General features: G+C 34.6%; 1 protein-coding gene across 1 annotated transcript in view; it reads left to right on the top strand.

Moving 5' to 3' along the window:
* LOC115446872 (lachesin) overlaps window positions 1–23518 on the top strand; it is an 89142-nt gene that overhangs the window by 56845 nt on the left and 8779 nt on the right. The window contains exons 6-10 of the mRNA XM_030173680.2: window positions 7134–7262; window positions 11643–11817; window positions 18401–18510; window positions 19344–19406; window positions 22279–22437. Of these exons, the coding sequence (XP_030029540.1) occupies window positions 7134–7262; window positions 11643–11817; window positions 18401–18510; window positions 19344–19406; window positions 22279–22437 (636 nt within the window). The remainder of the gene's footprint in view (window positions 1–7133; window positions 7263–11642; window positions 11818–18400; window positions 18511–19343; window positions 19407–22278; window positions 22438–23518) is intronic.

The raw sequence follows: 23518 nt of genomic DNA, 5'->3' as shown, positions 1-23518 counted from the left end.
AAAGTTGAAACGTCAAATTTACAGCTCCCTCGTGCATTACCAGCCGTTCGATTATAGCGAAGGATTATCAGATGATATATATTCATGTGGGAAAGGGTTTATGTTTTAGACCATGGCCCTATAGATTAGGTTTTGATTACAGAAATCTGTTATAGTGCAGCATACTGCTGAAGTAGAGAAGGTATTAGTTAATTCTTGTATCCAAATATTTACTGAAGTTTCAACACCTACTTTTTCTTTCTAAACCCTATATCTTCCTGAATATCACTAGCTTTCCCAACAATTAATATATTCAATATGTTGTGTTGTTAATGTACTATCAATTTATTCTTTGAATGAATTTATTTGCTTATCTTTGGCTATAAAAATATCTGTGTCAAGTATGCGTATTGTACGAGAGAAATTTTCACTTGATACCCACAACACGCTTTCTCATTTAGGTCGTAGACCATGTGTGGCTAATTTATTCGCCTTCTAAAATAAACCCTACAAATTTATGAACAGATTATTTCATAGTTACAATACAGATTGTACACGCAACGTTTGCAATTCCACCAAAACAAACCTTTATAATGATCATTTCATTGCCTCATTCATTAGAGTGTAACTAAACAAACTGTACGTTGGATTCAGTGGAAAGCGTCGTAAACTTGTGTTCGCGCTGTGCGACAGCTGTGCTCATGCTCTGTTAAATATAGGGGATGAAACTAGGTAATTAGTGTTTATAGTTTGCGTATCGGTGTTACGTTTTGCCGGGTAAATACGGTTATGTTTGTAATCCGGCCATTAGTGGTCTGTTTTATTTTTTAATGTATAATTTGGTGAGCGAATAATGTTTGCCCACGACACTAATATCACGAGATAATGTGGAATGATTGTAGAGTACTTCTGGGACTGTTGTTTAAAAAAAAAATAAACTGATGGGACTATTTTTATTCCAGAATGTATGATATATATCTATAGCATAGATGGACTTGCGAGCAAAAGTTTATATGTTATAAATACTACGCCAAGCAACGTTTTCAAAAGAAAGTAAAACATAAAGATGGAAATAAAGACTAATTTTAAATATGTGCATGTTAAAAAGCCCACGTTATGAAACCTATCTTACGTTATTTTTACAATTCATTTATAATTTGGAGTGGTACAATGTAAGAGATAAAAAGTCGAATAAATAATATTATTAACTAAGAAGTCAAGCAACTTACGAATAACACTTTTGAACTAAACATGTTCAAACCACACACGGATTTAGTTTTCATATCTACTTGAATCTGTTTCGCTAATAAACTTAATTACGCGGTAAGCGAGACTGCCTCCAATTCTCGCTCTTACTGTAACAATGTTGCTAATAACTTCACACTATGCATTGTTAAAGTTTGGAGGTGCGGTCTCTAAGAAACTCCGTTTAACTTCTCTGCTCTGGGTTTAATAAAAACTAGCTATCTGATATACCCCTAACTTCGAAGTTGGGTATACATTGTTAACAATAGATGTGTGAATAAATCTGCAAAAATGAGAGCTTTTAATTAGATTTTTTAAAGTATAAGAAATTTATCAACTCCTTAGGTCTGAATGTGGACGAAAATCTGATATTTTTTATTAAAAGAGGTGTCGATCTCTCGAGTAGGAGAGTATTGCTGGTGGTAGAATATATTTTATATCCGCCCGGAGCGACTACCGTATACAAGGTATTAAAACGCGCCATAGTTGCCCACGTAAGTGTGTGGCGTTCCGAGATCAGCCTGTGTATATCCGGTTCCAATAGACCGGCATCATTGTGTCGACTGTGAAGGGGTAATCATCTCTCGTCAGTCGACATTCTTATAGACCCCACTCCAATTATCATCAGGGACAGTGAGCCCACTTCGCAGAACACCTATAAAAATATATATGAAAAGGAATGTTGATCCCTCCAGTAGGACAGACTATACAAGATTGACATTAGTTACATTATTTAAAAAAGTACTATTATTATGACCTTAGACACCAAATAGGCAAAACTTTAAACCCAGTTAAAACTGTACAATATAATATTACTCAATTATGTATTTCAATCAGATAAATTTATTTTATTTAGAAGAATTTTTCACTAAAGTGATAGACGGTAAATTAACCACATCCACTTTACGACTATCATTACTCAAGTCTAAAGTCTGTCAATTTGAAATTAAATTTAAGTGTGGTAATATGTATCTGTCATATTAAAATTTTATTTAAATCAAGAACTCAAATATGTAAAAAATAATTATATACTGTGACATATGTGTAATTGAGCGGTCTAGAGAGTATCATAAAGGAGCACTTTTAATTAGTGACAAGATATGAATGAAACACCACTGGATCACTTATTGCATAAAAAGTTTGCGGATTAATTTTAAATATTTTTATTCTTGGTGTTCACAGTATTTATTTGAGTAAAATATTTTTTCTACAATTAGATTTAATATGGCTTGCATTTTATTTACAGAAAAACAAACGAAATATGTAAATGTTTTGTATATTTTATTTATTAATGCATTATAATAAATACAAAGTGATATTGTTTGCCTGCATTCGTTATTGCGGGGCCTTTAAACATATTTATCGCCGTATTGGGTAGAAAAAAATGTTATTTAATTACTTGGCGTGCCTGGATAGAAAAAGGATTTATAATAAGTAATTAGAGATAGTGGAATAACAAGTTTGATAATTATATAATGAAAATTATATTTGAACCTGACACTATTGAACATTTACAATTATTTTTGCGTACAATAATTATATCGCTATTACGTCTAGGGGTTATGGGAATATAAACGATCAATGAACCGAGAGATCATAGTACAATGGAAAACAAGATAAATAATTAAGTAATAAAACAAAAATATATTTTCACATTCAACAGTTCAGCCAAACTTGACAAACGAGATCCCCGACCTTATCCTAAAGTGGCTGAACCCTTAACTCGATTAACCAACTCCCGTCCCAAATTTTTCGTAATTGCAAAAATAATTAACAAATTGTAAAGGCCAAATCAATTTCACAACTGAAGAAATAAAAGGCCCGTATTCTCGTCGCTCCAAACCTTTCGACTTGAGATGACTCGTCCGATTAGTACTTAAAAAGGGGATTTAGAGCCGACGATATTAATTCAAACAAAAGATTAACGTGTTCCAGAATTGAATGGGAGATCAGTTTTTCGATGCGGTGCGTAATTAAAACATACGTCGGGCGCGTCCTTCGCAAATAATCGTAACACATGGGAACGACACGTAGCGCGGAGGGATGTCACCGTCTATTAGATTGTATTCCAAATATTAAATATTATCTGCAAGATTTTGGGGAGAAACATTGGCAAAATGAAATTGAATGAATTGGTGATAATGAAGTGAACTAAAACTAGCCTTCGAAATAATCCCATTATTATTATACTAGAACCTAATACTACACTAGACCATTATTATTATTCATATTATTCATCACTGCTTGGTATAATAGCCAGATTTTTCTTTTTTGGATCTTTGTTAATCTTTAAGATGGGGAAAAAATATTGCGCATCAAAAATTTTACTGCACACAATCTTATAATGCAAAACAAAACTGCCACAATAAAATGGGTTACTAGAGTATTCCTATTTAGGTTCAAGATAAATTATCTACATCGCAACTGTAGTAATTATAGACTGACTAGATAATTAAACAATCAGCCTTGAGGCCGCTACTTATCCTTACTCGTTTTAAAGTTGACGTTGTCGGTACAAGGAATTAGTTCCATATTTTACCACAACAACATGAGACTTTTTATCTTCCTGGTGAGGCTAAGCAATAAAATTTTGGATTATGTATAACTGCCGTACACCGAACTTTAAACCCTTGCGGACAGCCCTGCAGGCGAGTGGATGGGGCGCAGCGGGCGGGTCACACACAATTAGCGCCGAGTGGTGCTCCACACCGCACGTTAATTCCGCGCGGCAAGGAAATCGTACTTAAAATTAAACTCAATTTTTGGGCCTTTGTCGAACGGTGCGCGAATACGCCCTTACAGTTTAATTTGGCGCGCTTTTTGAGTTGTAATTATCTGTTTTGCGCACGTTATACGTGTGTGGAGTTTTTTGTTTACTGTTATTGCATTTCCTTTGTATTGTTAGAATGAGTTTCAGCGTCATTTTAATTATGAATAATATTCATATCCTTAGCATAAAATATCGTATACTATAATTGATTGATGATATTAACTTTTCAATATTGTAAAATTATCTCATGGTCACTACGATACAGTAAAGGAGTGAACCACAAAGGAACTATAATTAGGCAGATATTGTAGTTTTGAAATTTAATAAATAGTTTTTCTTTATTTCTGTATTTATTATATATTTTTTCTTATACGCTAAAGGCCGAAGTTACTCTAAATAAAGTCTATTAAAATAATATATTATGAAGAATGAGTACGAATAAAAGTTTTTTTTTTTTATTATTATAACGCCATGGGTGTGAATTATTTGAGTGTAAAACACATACAAGTATTAGAATAAAACTAGATTAACATACTCTGACTCGAGGTACTTGACTAAAAAATCTAATTCAGAACCATACAGTATATACTTACGTCAATACGTCGGCCAGATCCATGAGGGCCATATCGTATAATACGCAAGAAATCCGCATCTGAAACACAACATTCAGAACGCAGCACTTAATTACATCATTTCAACTCGTTTAACGACACAAACTGCATGCTGCTTTGTGTATTTAAAACTGTTTTTCCGTTATCCGAGACTATGAAATACATTTAAATAACATTGCATAAGAACATTACGTAGAATGCGCCGTACTAATTGCTTAAGGGGGAAGGAATAAACTTTATGAATGGGTCTCGTTGTGTGGGCTTTGCCGGGCTGTATCTAATTTCATCTATCATGAGCCACGACCGGGGTACCTCTGACGTAGAATAGACGTTATACTCTGCTGGTTATGAGGGCGTATAAATAGCCAAAAATACAGAAAAATCATTCCTATAACGTAGAATAGACGTTATACTCTGCTGGTTATGAGGGCGTATAAATAGCCAAAAATATCCAAAATCATTCATGGCGAGGTTATAATAACCCGCAAATAACTCGAGCACACTACTTTGTGGTGGATTTTTTTGTACGTTAGTAAGTATAACTACTTACGCATAAAACTCAAGTGCTCAAGTTTGCTGGCTATTATATATTTTGATGCACGGTATATGTGTGTTACATAATTAATTGTCAAGGCCCTATTGATCTTTTATAATGAGAAAATTCTACCTCGCCCTTCGTTATCGATCCAAATCTCTACTTTGAGATAACAATGCTGTATACAGTCGCAATGATTATTATTATAATTCTGACAGTATAATTATACGGTTCCATTAAACCCTAATTACAGTTAATTTATACGATCTAATATAGCAATCAAATATCCAAATATCAGATTGGTATAATCTCGTACCAATCAGCCGAGAAGTGATTACGAGCCCCGAATCTATTAATATAGATGCTAAGTTGATATTTAATTAAACGCTGATGCCGTCTGCCAAAGTGGATGTAGTGAAGGAAATTACGAGTTCATTACGGAGGGCGGGCGACGTGCGCTCCCTCCGACGTCTTGTGGTCGACTGAAGGGTTTTCTTACAGTTTGGAAAGAAAATAGAAAGTCCCATGGATCCCTTATGAGGGATATTCATAAACATTGGAACTAATTCCCGTTTTCCTGTGTTAAGCCGATAAGAAGAGGTGTAAATGATTTTAATTGTTTATTGTTAAATATCTAAGCATGATGATTAGAGCGACCTAATCGTCTCATTTTGATATGTAAAAAAATATTTCTGGATCCGTTTCCATGTAGCTTAATATCGCAAATAATATAGCGCGTGGCTCTTAATATTTTATTGAGAAAAAACTAGATAAATGTGGTACTATTTGCGTTACGTATTCGAATACTTCTCTATTCTATTCTTATTTTTATAGCTTCTTACGATATCAGTGATAATTATTCATTCAGTGATATTTTATGCCGTCAATCTATAACGTTTTATAGGATTTAAGACGGACAAACGTATAGACAACTTTGATTAAGTAATTAAAAACTTAATCTTTTAAATGGAACATTGTTAACTAAAATACATTTTGTATTAAAACAATTTCTGAAACTCTGAAAGTTACATAAATAACAGACGAGAAAAGCAATACAAATCTGAGACTAAAAGCGTCAAACAGTTCCTTTCTGTTCATAACAGATGTCGCTATTATCAAAACTTGTAACAACTACCCTACTAAATAGCATCTCTTCAGAATATCCTTAATGTATTCGAGAGGCGGTTTCTCATTACATTCATTGTACTGTGTGCCGACCGCAAAATGTTTCGTAATTGTAAATACAGGCAAACTCATTTGGGCACACGACGGCCGCCTGGACGGCCGTTGAATTTATAATTTTTATGACTACCCGCTAGCTTTTAAGTAATGGTTTTAATTGCGCATCGTGGTAATTTGATTTTTTTAAATTTGGTAATTGATTGAAGTATTTGTTTTTTGACAAATACATCAGCATTAAGCTACATTTGGTTCATTTAATCATTTTTAATACTGAAACATTAAACCAATAAACTGTCTTCTCTTAATATAATGGCGTGTACTCCAAGTAAAGCCAATTTAGAGCGTCATATATATTAAAATATATTTAAACAGCTGCAAAAATTATATCAAGGTGAGCAAAGTAATATTAGGGTTTTTGGTTGAGTGTCAGTTCAGCCTTATGAATTTGGGATAGATATAGCAATAAGTTCGCTCCCTATCACAACGTAGGACGGAACGCATTTCGAAAAGTAGGAGCCGAGATAACGGTGTGACGTGTATTTAGTGTTTTGTTTTTGAAACTATTGTTTTATTATCTATACATATTATTATAAAACAAAGTCCCCTTTTCCGTCTGTCTGTATGTGATCTATTTTCTAAAAATCTACTGGGCGGATTTTTATGAAATTTGTTATGATGATAGTTTAAGACCCTGGGAAGGTTATAGGCTAAAATATATAGTGGGACTTTTATCCCGGAAAACTCCTTCACGCAGGCGAAGCTTCGAGCAAAAGCTAGTATTTGGATATTAAATAATGCATAATTGTTTCAGTAACAGTATACGAAGGAGACACCCTGAGCCTGCAGCGCATTAGTCGCACAGAGATGGGAGCGTACCTTTGCATCGCCACCAACGCGGTGCCGCCCTCCGTCTCCAAGAGGATCATTGTTGATGTCGAGTGTAAGTAGTAACCACGGTAGTTTTAATGTTATCAAACCTGGAATTAGAACTTCCAGATATACAGACCATATAACTAGACCAAGGACCTGTTTTACAAGTTTTAAGTATATTTTAATGGACGGTTATCATAAAACCCATAATGTAGATAGTACTAATTTTATTACAATTTATTTTAGAGCATAGAGTATGGCTCTTGTATTTTGGCGGCTTATATGTTTGAGGAGGCTTATTTACGTGACGAGTAACATTAACTTAGAAGTTGTGAAACAGGCCGTAAGGAAAAACCAGAAGCTATTGAAATGCTTATAATATCATTTGTCCCTATTTTTACTAAATATAGTTTAATTAACTAGGGAAAAAAAACTAGAATAAAATAAGATGCCATTATTTTCGTTGCTTCTTCAACGTCCAAATATAAATATTAAACATGAAATAAAATCCCCAATACCCAAGGGATTTTAATGTCACCACCAGTGGACATGTATCAAAATTTACCACACGGACGAAGCCAAACCGCATGAGCTCGGTGACAGGATAAACTTTTACGTAATAATGATAACTATTATTCTGATATTAATAAAACTTATAGGGTTAAATCTAGCGATAAAAAAGTAACTGACTGCCACGTGGTTAGTCTTTTGTATGTGTCCGTCTGGGTAGACCATTGCTTTTCTTCTTTCAAGCAGTATGCAAGCGTGGTTGTGGTCTAGTGCGAATGACTAGTCAAAATTATTTCTGAGCATTATGGGACCGGAACATCTTCCATCTCACAAGCACCGGACAATGCAATCCAGTTAAAATATAATTCTGGCGACAGCTGTTAAATTATCAATTCTAGTATTGACGATTAGCTGAAATAAAAAAGTAAAATCATAGTAATTTCCATTAGGATATTTTTGAAAAAATACATTCCGAAAATTTTAGTCACTCGAAATCCCAAAAAAATATAAGGGACCCGTTAAGATTTCACCCTTTTAATTTGATTTCTTATTAGAAAGGGAATAGAAAGATGGCCAGTGTAATTGAAAGATAATATTTTTTCTGGCCGCTGCACGCTGGAGTGGTGCAGACTTTCCTTTTAAAAAGTGCTTTATAACGTAAAGGAACGGAAAACCGGTTTCTTTGTTTTTTAATGGATGTTTATAGACACGAAAGAAGCTGTAAATATTTGTTATATTCTCGATGGTTATTGGCGATAAAAGATTTTTAAGTCTATCGGTAATAATATTGTACATTTTCGTATATTCCACCAACTATTAAGGTGGCATGTGTCGCGTATAAGTCTTTCGCACTGCTGTACACTGTGTCTCACTTAGGTTTTATAAACTTGAGTATTTTGTGAGAATTTGTGAAATCTCCGTATGATGTTGCGTATTTAATATTTAATTTTGCTTCACTTTAATGCAGTGTAATAAAAATAAATTTATAGTTTCACAATGCATATAATTTTTTTTAAATGCCTTGATGAGACTCCTAGAACAGGATTTTAATACTTTAAGTATTAACTTACCGAACAAGAAGTATATTAAGTAATTAATAATGCTCATCAGCAATCAGCCCTCCGTATATTATCTCAAAAATGATATCCATAAAGGTATCAAAATTCCTAATTCCCGCATAAAGATTTCTGAGAGGGTTGCAAAATTATTAACGTCAAAATTTAGTTGTTCTATAAACTCAGCTGGCTCGTTAGCAAAATTACAAATCGTCGATTCACTGTACGACTTGTAATGAAGTCGTGCGCATAAAAATAGCGACTTTTTATTTAAAACGTTGAATATTAAACCATATCAAACGGGCAGAAGTAATATACTTGAAATTGCGATCATAAACTCTGCGAAATGTGAATTATACCCTTCAAGTGTGGATTTTATTATGTCGGATGTGTTGTGTGAAAAATCGTCGGGGGCGGACAGGGGGCGGCGGGGGCGGCGCGGGGCGGAACGGGGCGTAATGCGGCGGACGGGGCGGACGGTCGCCACCGTCTCCCCATCCATCATTATTGAAAGTTTATAAATTGCTTCCTTTGAGTTTCTGTTCTTGCGTTAACCCAACTGCTGTTCGCTGATTGATAGGATCGAGCTGGTCTTAGCATTGCTCTTCCTAGAGATAATTCTATCATCGTATCATCAATTTACTTTAGATGTTGCGGGCGGGAACTTAAACACTCTAAAAAAGTTCACCACAAATACTTATTTATTTTGATTTAAGGAACCAACCTATTAATTCAATATTTATTGTTAAATCTGATAGATCCAAGTGAATTAATGTATAAATAAACAGATTTGCGTCGACCTGATTTACTAGATATATGCCGACTGTCTAGAAAGTTTATGCTGGTGGTAAAATATATTTTATATCCGCCCTGAGAGCGACCACCGTACACAAGGTGTTAAAACCCGCTATAGTGGCACATTTAAATGTGTCGCGTTCCGAGATCAGCCTGTGTATATCCGGTTCCAACAGGGCGGCATAATTCTGTCGACTGTCGAGAGGTTATCGTATCACATAAGTCGACATTCTATTGAACCCCACTCCACTTACCATCAGGTGCCGTGGATTCACTTTGCAGTGTCCGTATGACAAAAAAACAAAGCAAATTCCAACTATCTATTACCATATCTTTTGAAAATTCTATTAAAATTAAACCGTCTTTCGTTTAATAAAACAATTCCATTATGAAAAAAACTACACTCGGCAAAAAAAAATAAAAAATACGAATAATAAGCAGAACAAATTACACACAGATTACCGCAAAAGCATACAGCATATGAAACTACGACTAAATTGTCAACCACATCCCAAGTTTCATAATCAAGCCAGGCGTAACGTAATTGAACAAACGTACAAAAAACGTACAAAAAATCCCGAAACACAGAAGAATAGGGACGTGACGTGTTCGGCTTGGTGGACGAAATTTAATTAGCTTTACAATGTTGTCGGGTTACGTTGATATTATATCGTGAAATTTTATTTAATTAACGCAGTGCTCTAGCACGTCATAAAAAAAGCTTATAATATGAAAACTGCTATGTGGTCCGTAAATAATTAAATAATCGTTCATAGTACACCTCCTATTGGCGGCAAATACAGGTTTTCTACGACACAAAATCATACCAATATATTTAAAAAATAAGCATAATATGATTACATTACTATGCATTAGCTGTTTCTTTAGCTCGTAAATAATAAGATTACCTATTAATGATAAGAAATAAAATATTTCTAAGATACAAGAAAAATAGAAACTTCAAACCGAAAATCTTACATCAAATTCGCTCAAATTAAATTTCGGCTTCGCGTGTAACGTCACTAGCATGCGAGTGCTGCTCATTTAAAAATCCACATACGGTTGAACATTAACCGCCGCCCGAGGACAAAACATGTCGCTACGTTTCTGAGACAAAAACTTCTTTAATTTAAACTTAGCTCATCGCGGCTAATTCAACTAATGCAATTAAATTCTATACAGCGTTATAAGACAAATTAGGACGTATTATTTATATTTTATCTGGATCCGATTTATTTTAGCACGATTTAATATCCATGTCTGTTCAAATAGTGGATACTTCCCGTATTCTTCTCGGACAGATTTGTTCTAAAAAAAATCTTAGCGGGCAGCGACATGAGCGAAAGCTATTTCCTAATAAAGATTGATGAAACTACCTGTTTATTATATATCTCGATTAGTATCAAATGTATTTAAGAAAGTAAACTATGTCTCAACTCGTATTTTCTTCTTGTCTATATTTAAATTTTATTTTATTCCGAAGATAAATATGTTCTATATGCAAAGCTATCGTGAAGCTAGCTCGAAAATCCTTGCAAGATTTATTTCAGTCTCCATTATACTAGAGTGAAATTTTAACCGCATTTATTCAAAGGATTTCGCTTTCAAATTGATATTAGAAGGGTTTTAAGTAAATTTAGAATAATTCTTCAATAATTTTAGGGAATGTGAAGTGAGAATGATCCTAAAAATTTAATTCAAATTCAAACAATCGGATGATAGTATAAAGTACTGCGTAGAAGTTTGTACTCAACGCCCTGAGATATTAGACGTCTGGTCTCATAGTGCCTTAATCGCATCAGCTGTGACCTTGAAAATGGAATATAAAAGCGATTACTCGTTGCCGCTTAGTGGCAAAAATTTTAAAAATGGTGCTATCCAACTGGATGTACTCTCGTTTACGGGAAATCTACTTCCAGTGTCATTTCATATTGCTTAGTAAACAGTAGAGTTTTAACTGAAGTTAATGCTACACCTTTAGACCTTATCACCTGACCGAAAATATATTAGATCCTGCAAATGTCAGCGTCATTATTCAAACCTAACTAAATTACTTCCATCAGTATATTATCATACATTTCTCCTTACAGTTTCCCCTATGATTTGGGTGCCGAACCAGCTGGTGGGCGCGCCGGCAGGCACTGATGTCACCGTGGACTGTCACACCGAGGCCCACCCTCGAGCCATCTCCTACTGGGTGTACGACAACGTCATGGTTCTGCCCACAAAGAAATATGCCATCAATACTGAAGAGAATTCTTACAGGTACTGATTCTTATAACATTTATAAATGGAAAGAATAAAGTAGTTTTAAAATACCTAATTCACAATTGTATTAACATTTTTATTAATAAGTTTTGTATAAGATAATATTCGGTCTAAAGGATATTTAAAATTCAGGAGGTGTTTTTCAATATTATTTATAAATTAATTAGTTTTATTAAGTATTGAAAATAATAACGTTTCTTGAGGTTTCCACAAGGAATCAAAAACGAGCGCTCTTTCTAATCTCTTTCACTTTTCAACTCTTCTACACTCTTGTCCCTTATTTTTATTCTCTTATTGAGAGTACCGTTGTTGTCCGTGTAAATTAGATCCATTGTAAATCGTACCACCTTAATAATGTCACAACTCTTAGGACAAAGATCACAATGTTTTACTTCAAATACCATGAGTCTTACAATTCCTCAAATTGAGTGATTTGATTGATTGCTAATGTAATAACGGTTGATTACCCCAGTGTTGCTTTAGTCTTATTCCAAAATTAAATTCTTTTCATATGTCTGATTCAACAAATTCACTGAATCTACCTGGTGCTTTATAAGTGATTCTATATTTAAGGTGCATATTAGTTTACATTCAACTGGCTTGATTGGCTGTGATTTCGTATAATTTGCGGGTTTGGTTCAGTTGCAGCTCGTGCCTATAATTAGTATGTGTATTGATTTTACCGGGTGTACTTGGCGCGTCAGTAGAGGAAGTAATTGGGCTACAGGTAAACACAGTCTCGGAGATAACAAAGATAGATGAGGAACAAAGGATTTAAACAAATATTCAAGTAGATGACGAGATGCAAGTGACGTTTTATTTCTTATACGTGGTGGGCTAAGTGACACCACTACAAATGGTAAGTGGAGTGGGCCCTGATGAAATACCAGCTGACGAGAGATGATTATCGTTCACCAGTCAACAAAATACTGTATGCGAAATTTGAAATTGTATTTACTCACGGTAATTCCGGAACGCGTGGACAATTATAGCGTGTTTTACACCTTGTGTACGGTGGCCAATATTCAATGTGATACAAATATCCTATAGGCTGCAATGATATATGCCATAACTGCCCATAGAAAGTTACTACATCACTTAATGCTTTATGTTACACAACGCTACACTGAGACACGAGATGAACAGTTTTAATGCTCAATATTGGCACACTAAGCGGCGATAGCTTAGTTGGGTGTGGAACGGACTGCAAGACGAAGGTTCAATTCCCAAGGGCACCCACATCTGATTTTTCTAAAATCTTGTGTGTATTCTTTTTTGAATTTATCGTTCGCTTTAACGGTGAAGGAAAACATCGTGAGGTAACCTGCACATCTGAAAAGTTCTCTATAGGAATTTCGAAGGTGTGTGAAGTCTACCAATCCGCACTAGGCCAGCGTGGTGGACTAAGACCTAATCCCTCTCAGTAGTAGAGGAGGCCCGTGGTCAGCAGTGGGCAAGTATATAATACAGGGCTGATATTATTATAGTTATTATTGGCACACTGTACACACGTGTTTACGGTTGTAAATGTATATTGACGTATTTGATCGCCATGATGTAATGGGAGGTAAGCCTCTCGTGATATCGGGTACAAATTCCAGACTCCGAGCTGATACTGACTAGAAAAACCCAATATCACTAGCCGACCCGGAATCGAACCCGAGACCTCAGCACTACAGTCGCACAGTAATAAAACTACGCCACCGAAGCAGCCGACACATTACGATATTACGGCAGTATCTACCTAAAGCCGACTTCTTGTATACAAGAACCCTACCACATAAAAATGCTACTGTTTATAATAACCATTAGCCGATAATATTATTAGTCTTCTTATTCTGTAAGAACCGTGATTTGCAATTATAAAACATAAATTATACAATGGTTCTGCAAATTGAGATCAGTTATAACAGTTACTGTATAATGAAATATGTTTTATCAAACCTTGTCTAGACGTTTGACAAAGTAATAATTTATATTTACTAGGATTTAATTTCAGAATTAAAACAATTAGAGAAAACACTATGATTTCGAACTCAGTCTTCATAGATCTCAATATTGTAAAGATATTAATTATTTGTCTAAAACTGAAAAGTCGAGCTGTTATACATATTATAATACAAATTCCCTAAAAGCTGTCTGTTTATATGTGATCGATTTTCTCAAAATCTCATCAAGAACGTATTTGTGTACGGTTTTTACTAAAAGATAGTGCAATTTTTGAGGAAGTTGTATGGTAATGTTATATTAAGGTTTATTTAAATGGCTTATATTAAGAAGAGAAATCCTTCACTTTGCCCGACCTGGAATTCGAACCCTCAAAATACAAGTTCAAGCGCACGCATGACGCAATACAACTACAACCAAGGCAGTGTTACCATCCTACAATACTTCTATCTCACGCAATCATGGTGTTCTTGGTTAATAATAGTTATTTAAGTAACTAAGAATCCAATTTGATTTTGATACATGCCACGAATATTCAATTCAGAGTTCTCTATTAAAATTCATTCCGTCTATAAATTAGGGTCGTTAGAGTAAGATTGTTTCACCCCGCGATAATTTAAACAAATTGAAGTGAATTGTTCCAACCCTTTCTTACTGAGGGCGTTTGAACGACTTTATTGTAATATCTCAATGAAAATGTGTTTTTGTATCTTTATGTTCGCGGTTAGATAATAACGGGGTTAATATTATACAAATGGGGAAATTTAGAAACAAAGAGATTAACGCGTTTATCGCAAATATTATTACTATAGTTACTACTAAAATTAAAGCGTGTTTGAGAGACAGCAAATAAGTTTGTTATTATTAATTTTTAATTTAATATGCTTTAAACTATTTTTTGTAAACGTGGTATCAGCTTAATTATGTTAATCTATTTAAATTAATTATAAGGGCTACCATTTGTCTCTACTATGTACCTATTACAATGCTCCCTCACTCTACTACAAGATATAAATACTAAACAAACATTACCGCCTACTGCCAGGATACAGACGTAATTGTTTATGCTCTAAAAGGAATACAATTTATATTAAAATTAGCTCATTTACAATACCGTCTGGGAATATGAAACTAATATTTCAGGTCTTATTAATAAATGCGTTCAAGTCTGAAAATGACATTACTCGTCCCGGTCTTTGCTCTTAATCTTTCTGTGGATAAATTTTGAAACTGTATCATTTTAACAACATTTAACAAGTTAATGTGTTTTCGATTGTAAGCGGTAACGCAGTCACTAGTGAGTGGAACGAACTGGGGAAAACTTTCAAAGCAAACAAAGCGAAAGTTTTTACTTGTCTCTCGTATGGGAGGGACCTTCCGGGTAGGTAGCACTGTAATGTTTATTTGTACCGTCAAGCAACAGTGTGAATACATTGTTGTGTTCCGGTTCGAAGGACATTGTAGTCAGCGTTTACTGGAGTATTATGAGACTAAACATATTCTTATGTCTCATAGTGACGACCGCAGTGGAATGCCAAATAGTACTTGCATTTGTTTTAAATAAAATTAACGTTCAAATGCTAATAATCTAATATAACGTTTTATAAATTCCTTTCCGTTGGTGAAAGAAAATATGTTGCTTGCGATTTGTAGCTCTACCTCTATTAATTATAATTTAATAGAATAAAAATGTTAAAACTTCGTGACTTTGTCTTAGTCATATTTTAAAATTAATCCAATATTTTCAGAGCCAGCTAAATTCCTAAATAATGTGATAAAAAAAAATCCAGCCGCATCTGCCTGAACGCGATATACTCAAAAATTAGCCAACGAATTTTGATAAAATTGTATGAAAGTAGTTTGAAACCCCGGATAGGACACGAGGTACTTTCTATCCCGGAAAAATATATAGGGGGACTTTTATCCCGGATTATTTTTTATGCGAGCGAAGCCGTGAGAAAAGCTAGTCTAATATACATCCAATAACACAAGCTCTGATATTTTTTGTAACTGATACACCGTCTCATGTTACACATCATATTTAAATGACGCTGCATGATCCAGTGTTAAATTTTAAGGAAAAACCACTGGAATATGACGTCTAAGTTATGTTAGATATGAAGCCCGCAAGCTGCAAATCGTGCAACCTGCTTAATTAACTTGCGAACTTTCCTTGGGTTACAGTTCAAATTAACTTTACTTGAGTTTATCGTAAACAACGATTTTGTACTTGAAAGCGGTTGGGTTTGTCTTCTCGGCATTAATTTAGTTTCTGGCGAGGACTTGTCAGAGTTCCTTGACATACACACATACATAACATCACGCATTTATCCCCGAAGGGATATGCAGAGGCGCAACTAGGGCACCCACTTTTCGCCAAGTATGTTCCGTCCCATGATGTGATAGGGGGCGAGCCTATCGCCACATCGGGCACAAATTCCAGACTTGACAATATTCCTTGACATAACCTGGTGTATATTCGACTATGAGGCGTTAAATATTTTTTGATTCTAGTATGATCAAGTTTGCCTTCAATTTCCAGATCGAACACCATATTATTCTTTTTTTAGACCAATTGGCATAGCCCTACCCACTGTAGGTATAACTGAAGTCATTCAGGCAATGGTAAAAACTAAGCGAAATTAATTCTGAAACATGCTTAAAATATATGTCGCGACGATTCAACACGGGTCGAAGTAAGTGTAACGTATTCCGGGATCAGCCTGTGTGTATCCAGTTTCAGACGGGCCATATTTGCGTCAACTGGCGAAGGGTTGTCTCTCATCAATACTCTATCTGGACCCTACTCCATTTACCATCAGAAGCAGTGAGGCCACTTGACCTTGCGTGTAAAAAAATAGGTTCATGAGCATCGTTGGAAATGCCAATGACTTCACCTGATAGGCATACCGTACTTTTTAGTTCAGGAATAAATTCAATTCAGGACATATTCTTTAATAAATTTACCTTGCCAATAATCTTTATAATGAACTTTAAATATATATAATGTGAAAATAAATCATATTATATTACTGTTAATACGACTTACGGTAATTTCAAGTCGCTTCAAGCAATCATAGTACTATAAGAATATTTCACAGAATATCGCGTAGAATACAAGAATAAATTAGAGGTGGTATATTCCTGGTCTAAAACACTAGGTTTTTGTTTATTCGAAACAACTTTTGTTTTTTACATTATATTCCGGTTTGTAGCATCATATTTATTTATCCGCTGCTGTATTTATCCAACTAAATAGCTTTATATCGCTTTTTGCGTATTTTTATTTTGCTAACTAATTAGGGGAAATAGTTTATAGTCATAATATTTTATCCAAAGAAACAGTAAAAACCGCAATAACATAAAAAAATATTAATAATAAAAATAAACACAATCATAGGAGTAAGTTCTAAATCTGAATCTATTGAAATACTCGTAACGAAGACATATCAATAAATTAATTTCACTATAAATCAAAGGCAACGTCATTGCTTTTTAAAGAAACATACACCTTAGGTGCTTGATCTTTGAATAGATTTTAGAACTTAACGGTTAAGAGATCAAATACTCTGCTCTAGACGAATGGATGAAGCGGTAGTTAATTATTTATTAACGGCTGGACGCCTCTGAGTAAATCTGACACGGGTGCTCTTTCACAAACATTCCTACATAGAAAGATATAGTAAGGAAAGTCTCGGAATTTTCAGATATATTTTACTGACAGTTTAAGCGGATTTAAAGTTTTTTCCACAACATTTCCGGGTGCAGTGAGTATTTTGTCAATATTTCTCTCAGTGCAAATATTTATTGTTATATTTCTTTATGTATGGATAATAGTGTTGACCATATGATAAGATAAGCAAGATAATAAGCTTGCTAGTCTTGTCATTCAGTCGGATAAAAAAATATCTGTTTACGCACTTAATAATAACATACAACGTACTTATATCTTTAACCTAGTTGAATGAAATTATGCACGGTGGTTTCTTGTATAGTATAGATTATGTGTTTTTTTTCAATATATATTTTCTTTGGATATAAATCCGATCTATAATATAGCTATTTTTCTATCTCCATGAACGAATGTTACAATACTGCCCAGTATCTATTCCACCGCCCCCTGTGATCAGACTTGGGTAATTGATGAATCGGTGTTATTCGATGGTGGGTTATTAATCGGTCGGGCGCAGGCATTTATCTCATGCTCTCTTCCTGTTATTATGGCGCTAAACGTGAACTTACAGGAAAATAGGTGGCTTCCGATAAATCGTTTTGTTAGATCATATGGTCGTATATATGCCAATATCATGATTTTGAACCAATACGTTTAGAATCATGAAATTGCCATATATTTCCACAAATTTTCTAAGATAAATAAAATTAAAACTATGACATATTTTGAATGTCTATGATCGTAATGTTATAAATAATTCTGGCAACAATCGAAGCACGCATCACGCAACGTCCATCGTTGATCGATATTATGTTTAAGCTATGCGACATACCACTAGATCTTGTGCACTTTACTTAGTAAGAACAAAATAAAACGAATCAAATTTTGATCGATGAATAAAGCATTTTATTAATTAAAATATATTTAAAAATCGTATTCAAAAGATCGCTTTGTTTACAGAGCTCATATGAAGCTGACGGTCCGCAATCTCCAAGGAGGCGACTTCGGCAACTACAGATGTATTTCCAAAAACTCGCTCGGTGAGACGGAGGGCTCTATCAGATTGTACGGTACGTCTTGAAATATGATTTATACTAATCATACCCAAATACAAAAGTTTAGATGATCGTCACTCAATCACGCCAGAACAGCTAAATCGTTAATAAAATTATGAATGCAGCCTTATTAGCAAATCCGCATTTACGAGAAATCCCGGAATATAACATAATGTGGCCGAAAAGTGGTTTGTTTTAATTGGAATTCAGTGCTGCTCTAACTCGACGGCTTTATTATAAATGAATGTATCGCAAATGTGTATTATGATCTACTTTAGCTCGGAGTTAGTAATTTTTAAATCTAAACGAATTATCACAGGCGTCTTAATTAAACTCATAATAATGTTATGGTTATTTTGATCTTACCAAAAAAACAAAATCCATTTGTTTCGCTCTGCTTGTTTATTGGCTTGTAGGAACCGATCTCAAAAACAGCTAAGCAGATTTCGACAATATTTAGATCATGTCGTAGAGGAAGTTTCATGAGGATCTAATTCATACTTATGAATGAAAAAGCTCTGTTACCTTTTTACGGCTAAACATCTGAACCGATTTCGATGAAATTTTGTATGAAGATACTGTCTATCCTAGAAAAATATATACTGGAAGTTTTATTCCGATACTTGGTTTCAAATGGGCGGAACCGCGATCAAAAGCTAGTTTCAAAATAATATCATTATAATTATTTTATATTTAATATAGTTCATTTTATTTCGAGAGACTACATCGGCAGAGAGATTCAGAGAGATTACTACTAACAAAACCAGGCATATTTACGGTAGAAGAGAGATGTCTGGTTAATTAAGTTTTTTCCCTTGTTACGTTGCTAAAATATGTTATGTTTTCAGAAATCCCGATGCCGTCGACGTCGCCCAAGGCAACAGAAATGAAAAGCAACGCAAATAAAGAAAGTAAGTATTGACGTAACGCATTGTTATACTTTTTAAGACATCGTCACATTGTGTGGCTTTTGGCTGCGGTCCGTGAGGTTTTAGGTTCTTGGGCGAATAACTATTTGTAATAAGTTTTAAATATTTAACGAATTTGAGTCTTTTGAATCAGTAGTCTTTAACCGGCATCTGATATACAAAATTGTTTACATTTTTTATATTCTCCGACTTAAAATGGAATGGAAATTAAGAACAAAAAAACTTCATCGGGAAGGCAACATCTATCTAATGCGTTAATGTGACGCAATGCCAACTTTCTCTTTTAAACAAATTCACATATGATTAAAAACCACCCAAGTGAAAGAAATTAAGTAGTTTACCGTGTTAACCGTCAGCTATACTTAATTACAATCCCCATCGTTGTTTTATGACGTTAAACTCAATTTACCGGGCGGTTTGCATTTTTTAGCTGCCCCAATTTCTACCGACCGACTCTCATGAATTCTGGTGTCTTTCTGTACTATTTTGTTGTTACAACTGCTGTTTTCATGTATGATTGGTAGATTAAGTTATAAAGTCTATGTGGTCAGCATAAATAGTGGGTATTATGAGACTGCTTTGTTTTTGAAGTTCTGAATTTGCTGGTGTTAGGATATATTTTACTGTACACATTTTTTTTTTTTATATATAGTTGCAATGGAATAGGCGTTTGTCTTCCATTTCACCTGATGGAAAGTGTAGATGAAGACGAAGGTGGTACACGTCCATCCAAAAGAAACCTGTTCACTCTACTCTTAAAAGCTCCAGAGTTCAACTTATCAGGAAAAATTGACCCAGGCAGGTCGTTCCAAATCTTGGCGACTCTCGCCAAAGACGAGCTGTCAAACCGTTTATTTCGACTTTTGGGTATGTCAACAACATATGGACAATGTGTTAAAACCCGCCATAGTGGTTCGTGTAAGTGTGCCGCGTTCTGCCCGTGTATATATGGATCCAACAGGCCGGCATATTTGTGTTTACTATGGAGGAGTAATCATCTTTCGTCAGTCGACCTTGTATTGGACCCCATTCTACTTAACATCACGTGCAGTGGTGTCTGCCGTTTCCGGAAATAAAAAAGTTTCTATAACTTACCCGTAATTTCTTGCTTACTATTAATCGCATCACTCGCTTGTTATTCCTATCCTACTATCACCCAAATGCTCAGTCTCATTATTCAGTAAAAAATAACAAAGAATGTTTTAAGAGATTAATATGTGAGATAAATTGCCGAACGAAAACTAATAAGAGAATTTAAACTTTGTACAGACACGAGCGTCGTGACTCGACGGATTATATTCTTTCCGCGGATATTAAACATTAAATATTTATGAAGGAATATTTTTCATACGACGGCTAAATGTGAAGTGGGATATAATAATTTCTCACGGATGTTTAATCTTATAATAGTACTGTCTGTATTTATTTATTTAGGGGAAAATAAGTCTCATTTTATGTAAAGTTTTCTAGCATCGAATTTATAATATGTTCATATGAAACTGCGTCTATCTACGTGATAAATTTTATCAAAATAAGAATTAGTAACTTATGAATCTTCTTTCTCTTTTAAAGAAGAAATAAAGAAAACGAAGCAAGACTTGTGTTTAAATAACTATATGGTCGAAAAGCTAGAAGGTGCAGTACAAAAGTGACATGACAAACGAGTAAATTAAACCTAGGCCGTCACACATTCTTCATTTCTTTTTTTGAAGAGGATTCAACAACACTAATATTATAAAAGCTAATGTTTCAGAAAATGTTTTGATGTTTGTTCGAAGTAGAACCCAAAAATCAGTCAAAGGAATTGAATCAAATTTGGCACATGACTAAAACATGACCTGGGTTAATATATATGCTACTTTTTATCCTAGTAATGTAGGAGTTTTACTTTAGTTTATAATATTATCAAGAATACTAGAATTTATATTCTAGTCTACGAGCCTGCATTAATACGTTGCATAAAATATCAGGCGACTCAGTTACTAATATCTTTCAATAAGATCATGAACAGACCTGGTATTATTCAAAAGAACGTATATGACCACACGCGTGCCCTCAAGGAGGAGCGACTTCACATAATGACCATTCATGTGTAATCAACAAAAACAATTATAAAGGCTTAAATCATCACATTCATTACTCAAACAGTGAGGAATTTCATTTGCGAATGTAATTGATTTTTTAATGAAAAGGCTTTACTTGTATGCTGTATTGATAAAGAGCAGGCATTCGAAAAATAAATCGCGATGTTCCAATGAAGATATTTTGTATGTACTACAGTCTTATCAGATTCTTTGTAATATTTTGGAAGTGTTTTGTTTATTTACCAAGTATTGATCTTGTAGCAACGTCGCAATTGATACATTTTTGACGTAGAGTTAGAGGTCCCTTTATATCGAAATATAGTGAAGAGTCGTCCGAAAACGCGTTATCCATTAATTTTATAAATGTAATCTTTTGCGCAGTATTCTATATATATTATTACACCCTGAAGTATTGAATTTTCTTGACGTGTTCATATGATACTATAGGACATATAGTTTTATATCACTTTACCTGGCATTCTAATCCCTGATTCTACCTCTTATATAGAAAATTAACCTTTTTAGTAATTTATTTATTTTTAAGCATTATATTGAAAAGTATGGTAAGTGCGGTCCAAATAGTATCTCAAGCATCATACCTCAACGTTGCCAAAGTGACACCTATCTGCGTGTTCATCAGCTCCTCAAAAGGCGTTTGCAGAACAGATATCACATCACGTGAATTTTTGCATCAATAAAATTCAAACATGAAAAATATCATCCAACACCATCCATCGCCGGCTGTGTTAAAACTCTGAGGCGTGTTGCAGGTACTCGGCGCGTAAACGTAAGCCGGTCCGTGCCGCGGGCTGAGGTGGTCGGCACGGAGCGGCCCAGCGTGGTGCGAGCCCAGCTGGACCGCGCTCCCGACCGGGACGCCGCCCACCATGTATACAGAGCGAATCCGCCGCACCCGCACCACGTCTCAGGTAACCGTCATTACTACACCAATGCTATGTACCATTATTTTTATTTATTCATCAGGTTGAGAAAGCGTTGAATTGCGAGGCATAAAAATATGTCACTTTTAAGTGCTTGTTTTATCCTAGTTCGGTCAGAATATTATAAGTTTTCTCGTAAGTACAGTGTAGTGTAAATATAATGTTAACGATTAAGAGAAGTTGCGTCCAAAAATATTAAAAGAAAAACGCACAAAAATAATAACAATATAAAATATACCACTACCTTCCAAACAGCAAAAGGATAAAAGTAAAAATCGTCTTATTTACAATGTAATATTTTTATATGAGACGCAACGCAATCGCGACTACTGTTTCCTGGAATTCGAAATGAAACCCTTTGTGTAGCGAAAGAAATGTAATTAATTGGTTCTAATAAAACATAAAACAATTTGATAAACATATAAAACATAAATACAGTCCTCGCTTTGATCGAAAGAATAACATTTATAATTCTTTCTCATATTACCTATGTCGTTGATATTAATTCCAATATGTAGGACAAGCAAATTCCCCGCTTTGTCTTTCTATTACTGCATACTGCATACTATTTCATCGTATTTCATATCCATCCGTTCCATATCGAATTTATTAAAAACGTTTTGAATTTCGATTTATTATATCCACATACTTGGACCTCAAGTTAGAAATTCTTGACTCTACCTTCAAGTCAGGCATTAAAAAATATGTTTGTGGATAGCATTAGTTGGGTGTCAAATACTGTGTGCTTCAGGGTTCGGAAGCCACACCTCACGGCTTCAGTGTCTACTGCAACACAAATATCTCTAATTTCTGTCGTCCTGGTTGATATTACAACTTATCCTAAGAACTATGCCTTGACATTCCCTATTGGCATTAAAGTATCTAGATAGATTTTGTGGGAGGCATCATCCTCAAATATTCGCCGCATACAACAGATGGGGATACCGTGGTGGAATTCCCTAAAAAGGTGTTTAGAATTTGTTAAGAATTCTTACTCTGTTGATAATTGACTCCCTCATTGAGCTATCACTAATTAAGAAAGAGCTGATGCGACGTAGGTTATAAATTG

This window comes from Manduca sexta, chromosome 26, assembly GCF_014839805.1.
Source record: "Manduca sexta isolate Smith_Timp_Sample1 chromosome 26, JHU_Msex_v1.0, whole genome shotgun sequence".
In the NCBI taxonomy this organism is placed as follows: Eukaryota; Metazoa; Arthropoda; class Insecta; order Lepidoptera; family Sphingidae; genus Manduca; species Manduca sexta.
Note: the sequence above shows the minus strand (reverse complement) of the source record. Positions and strands in the feature narration are given on the sequence as shown.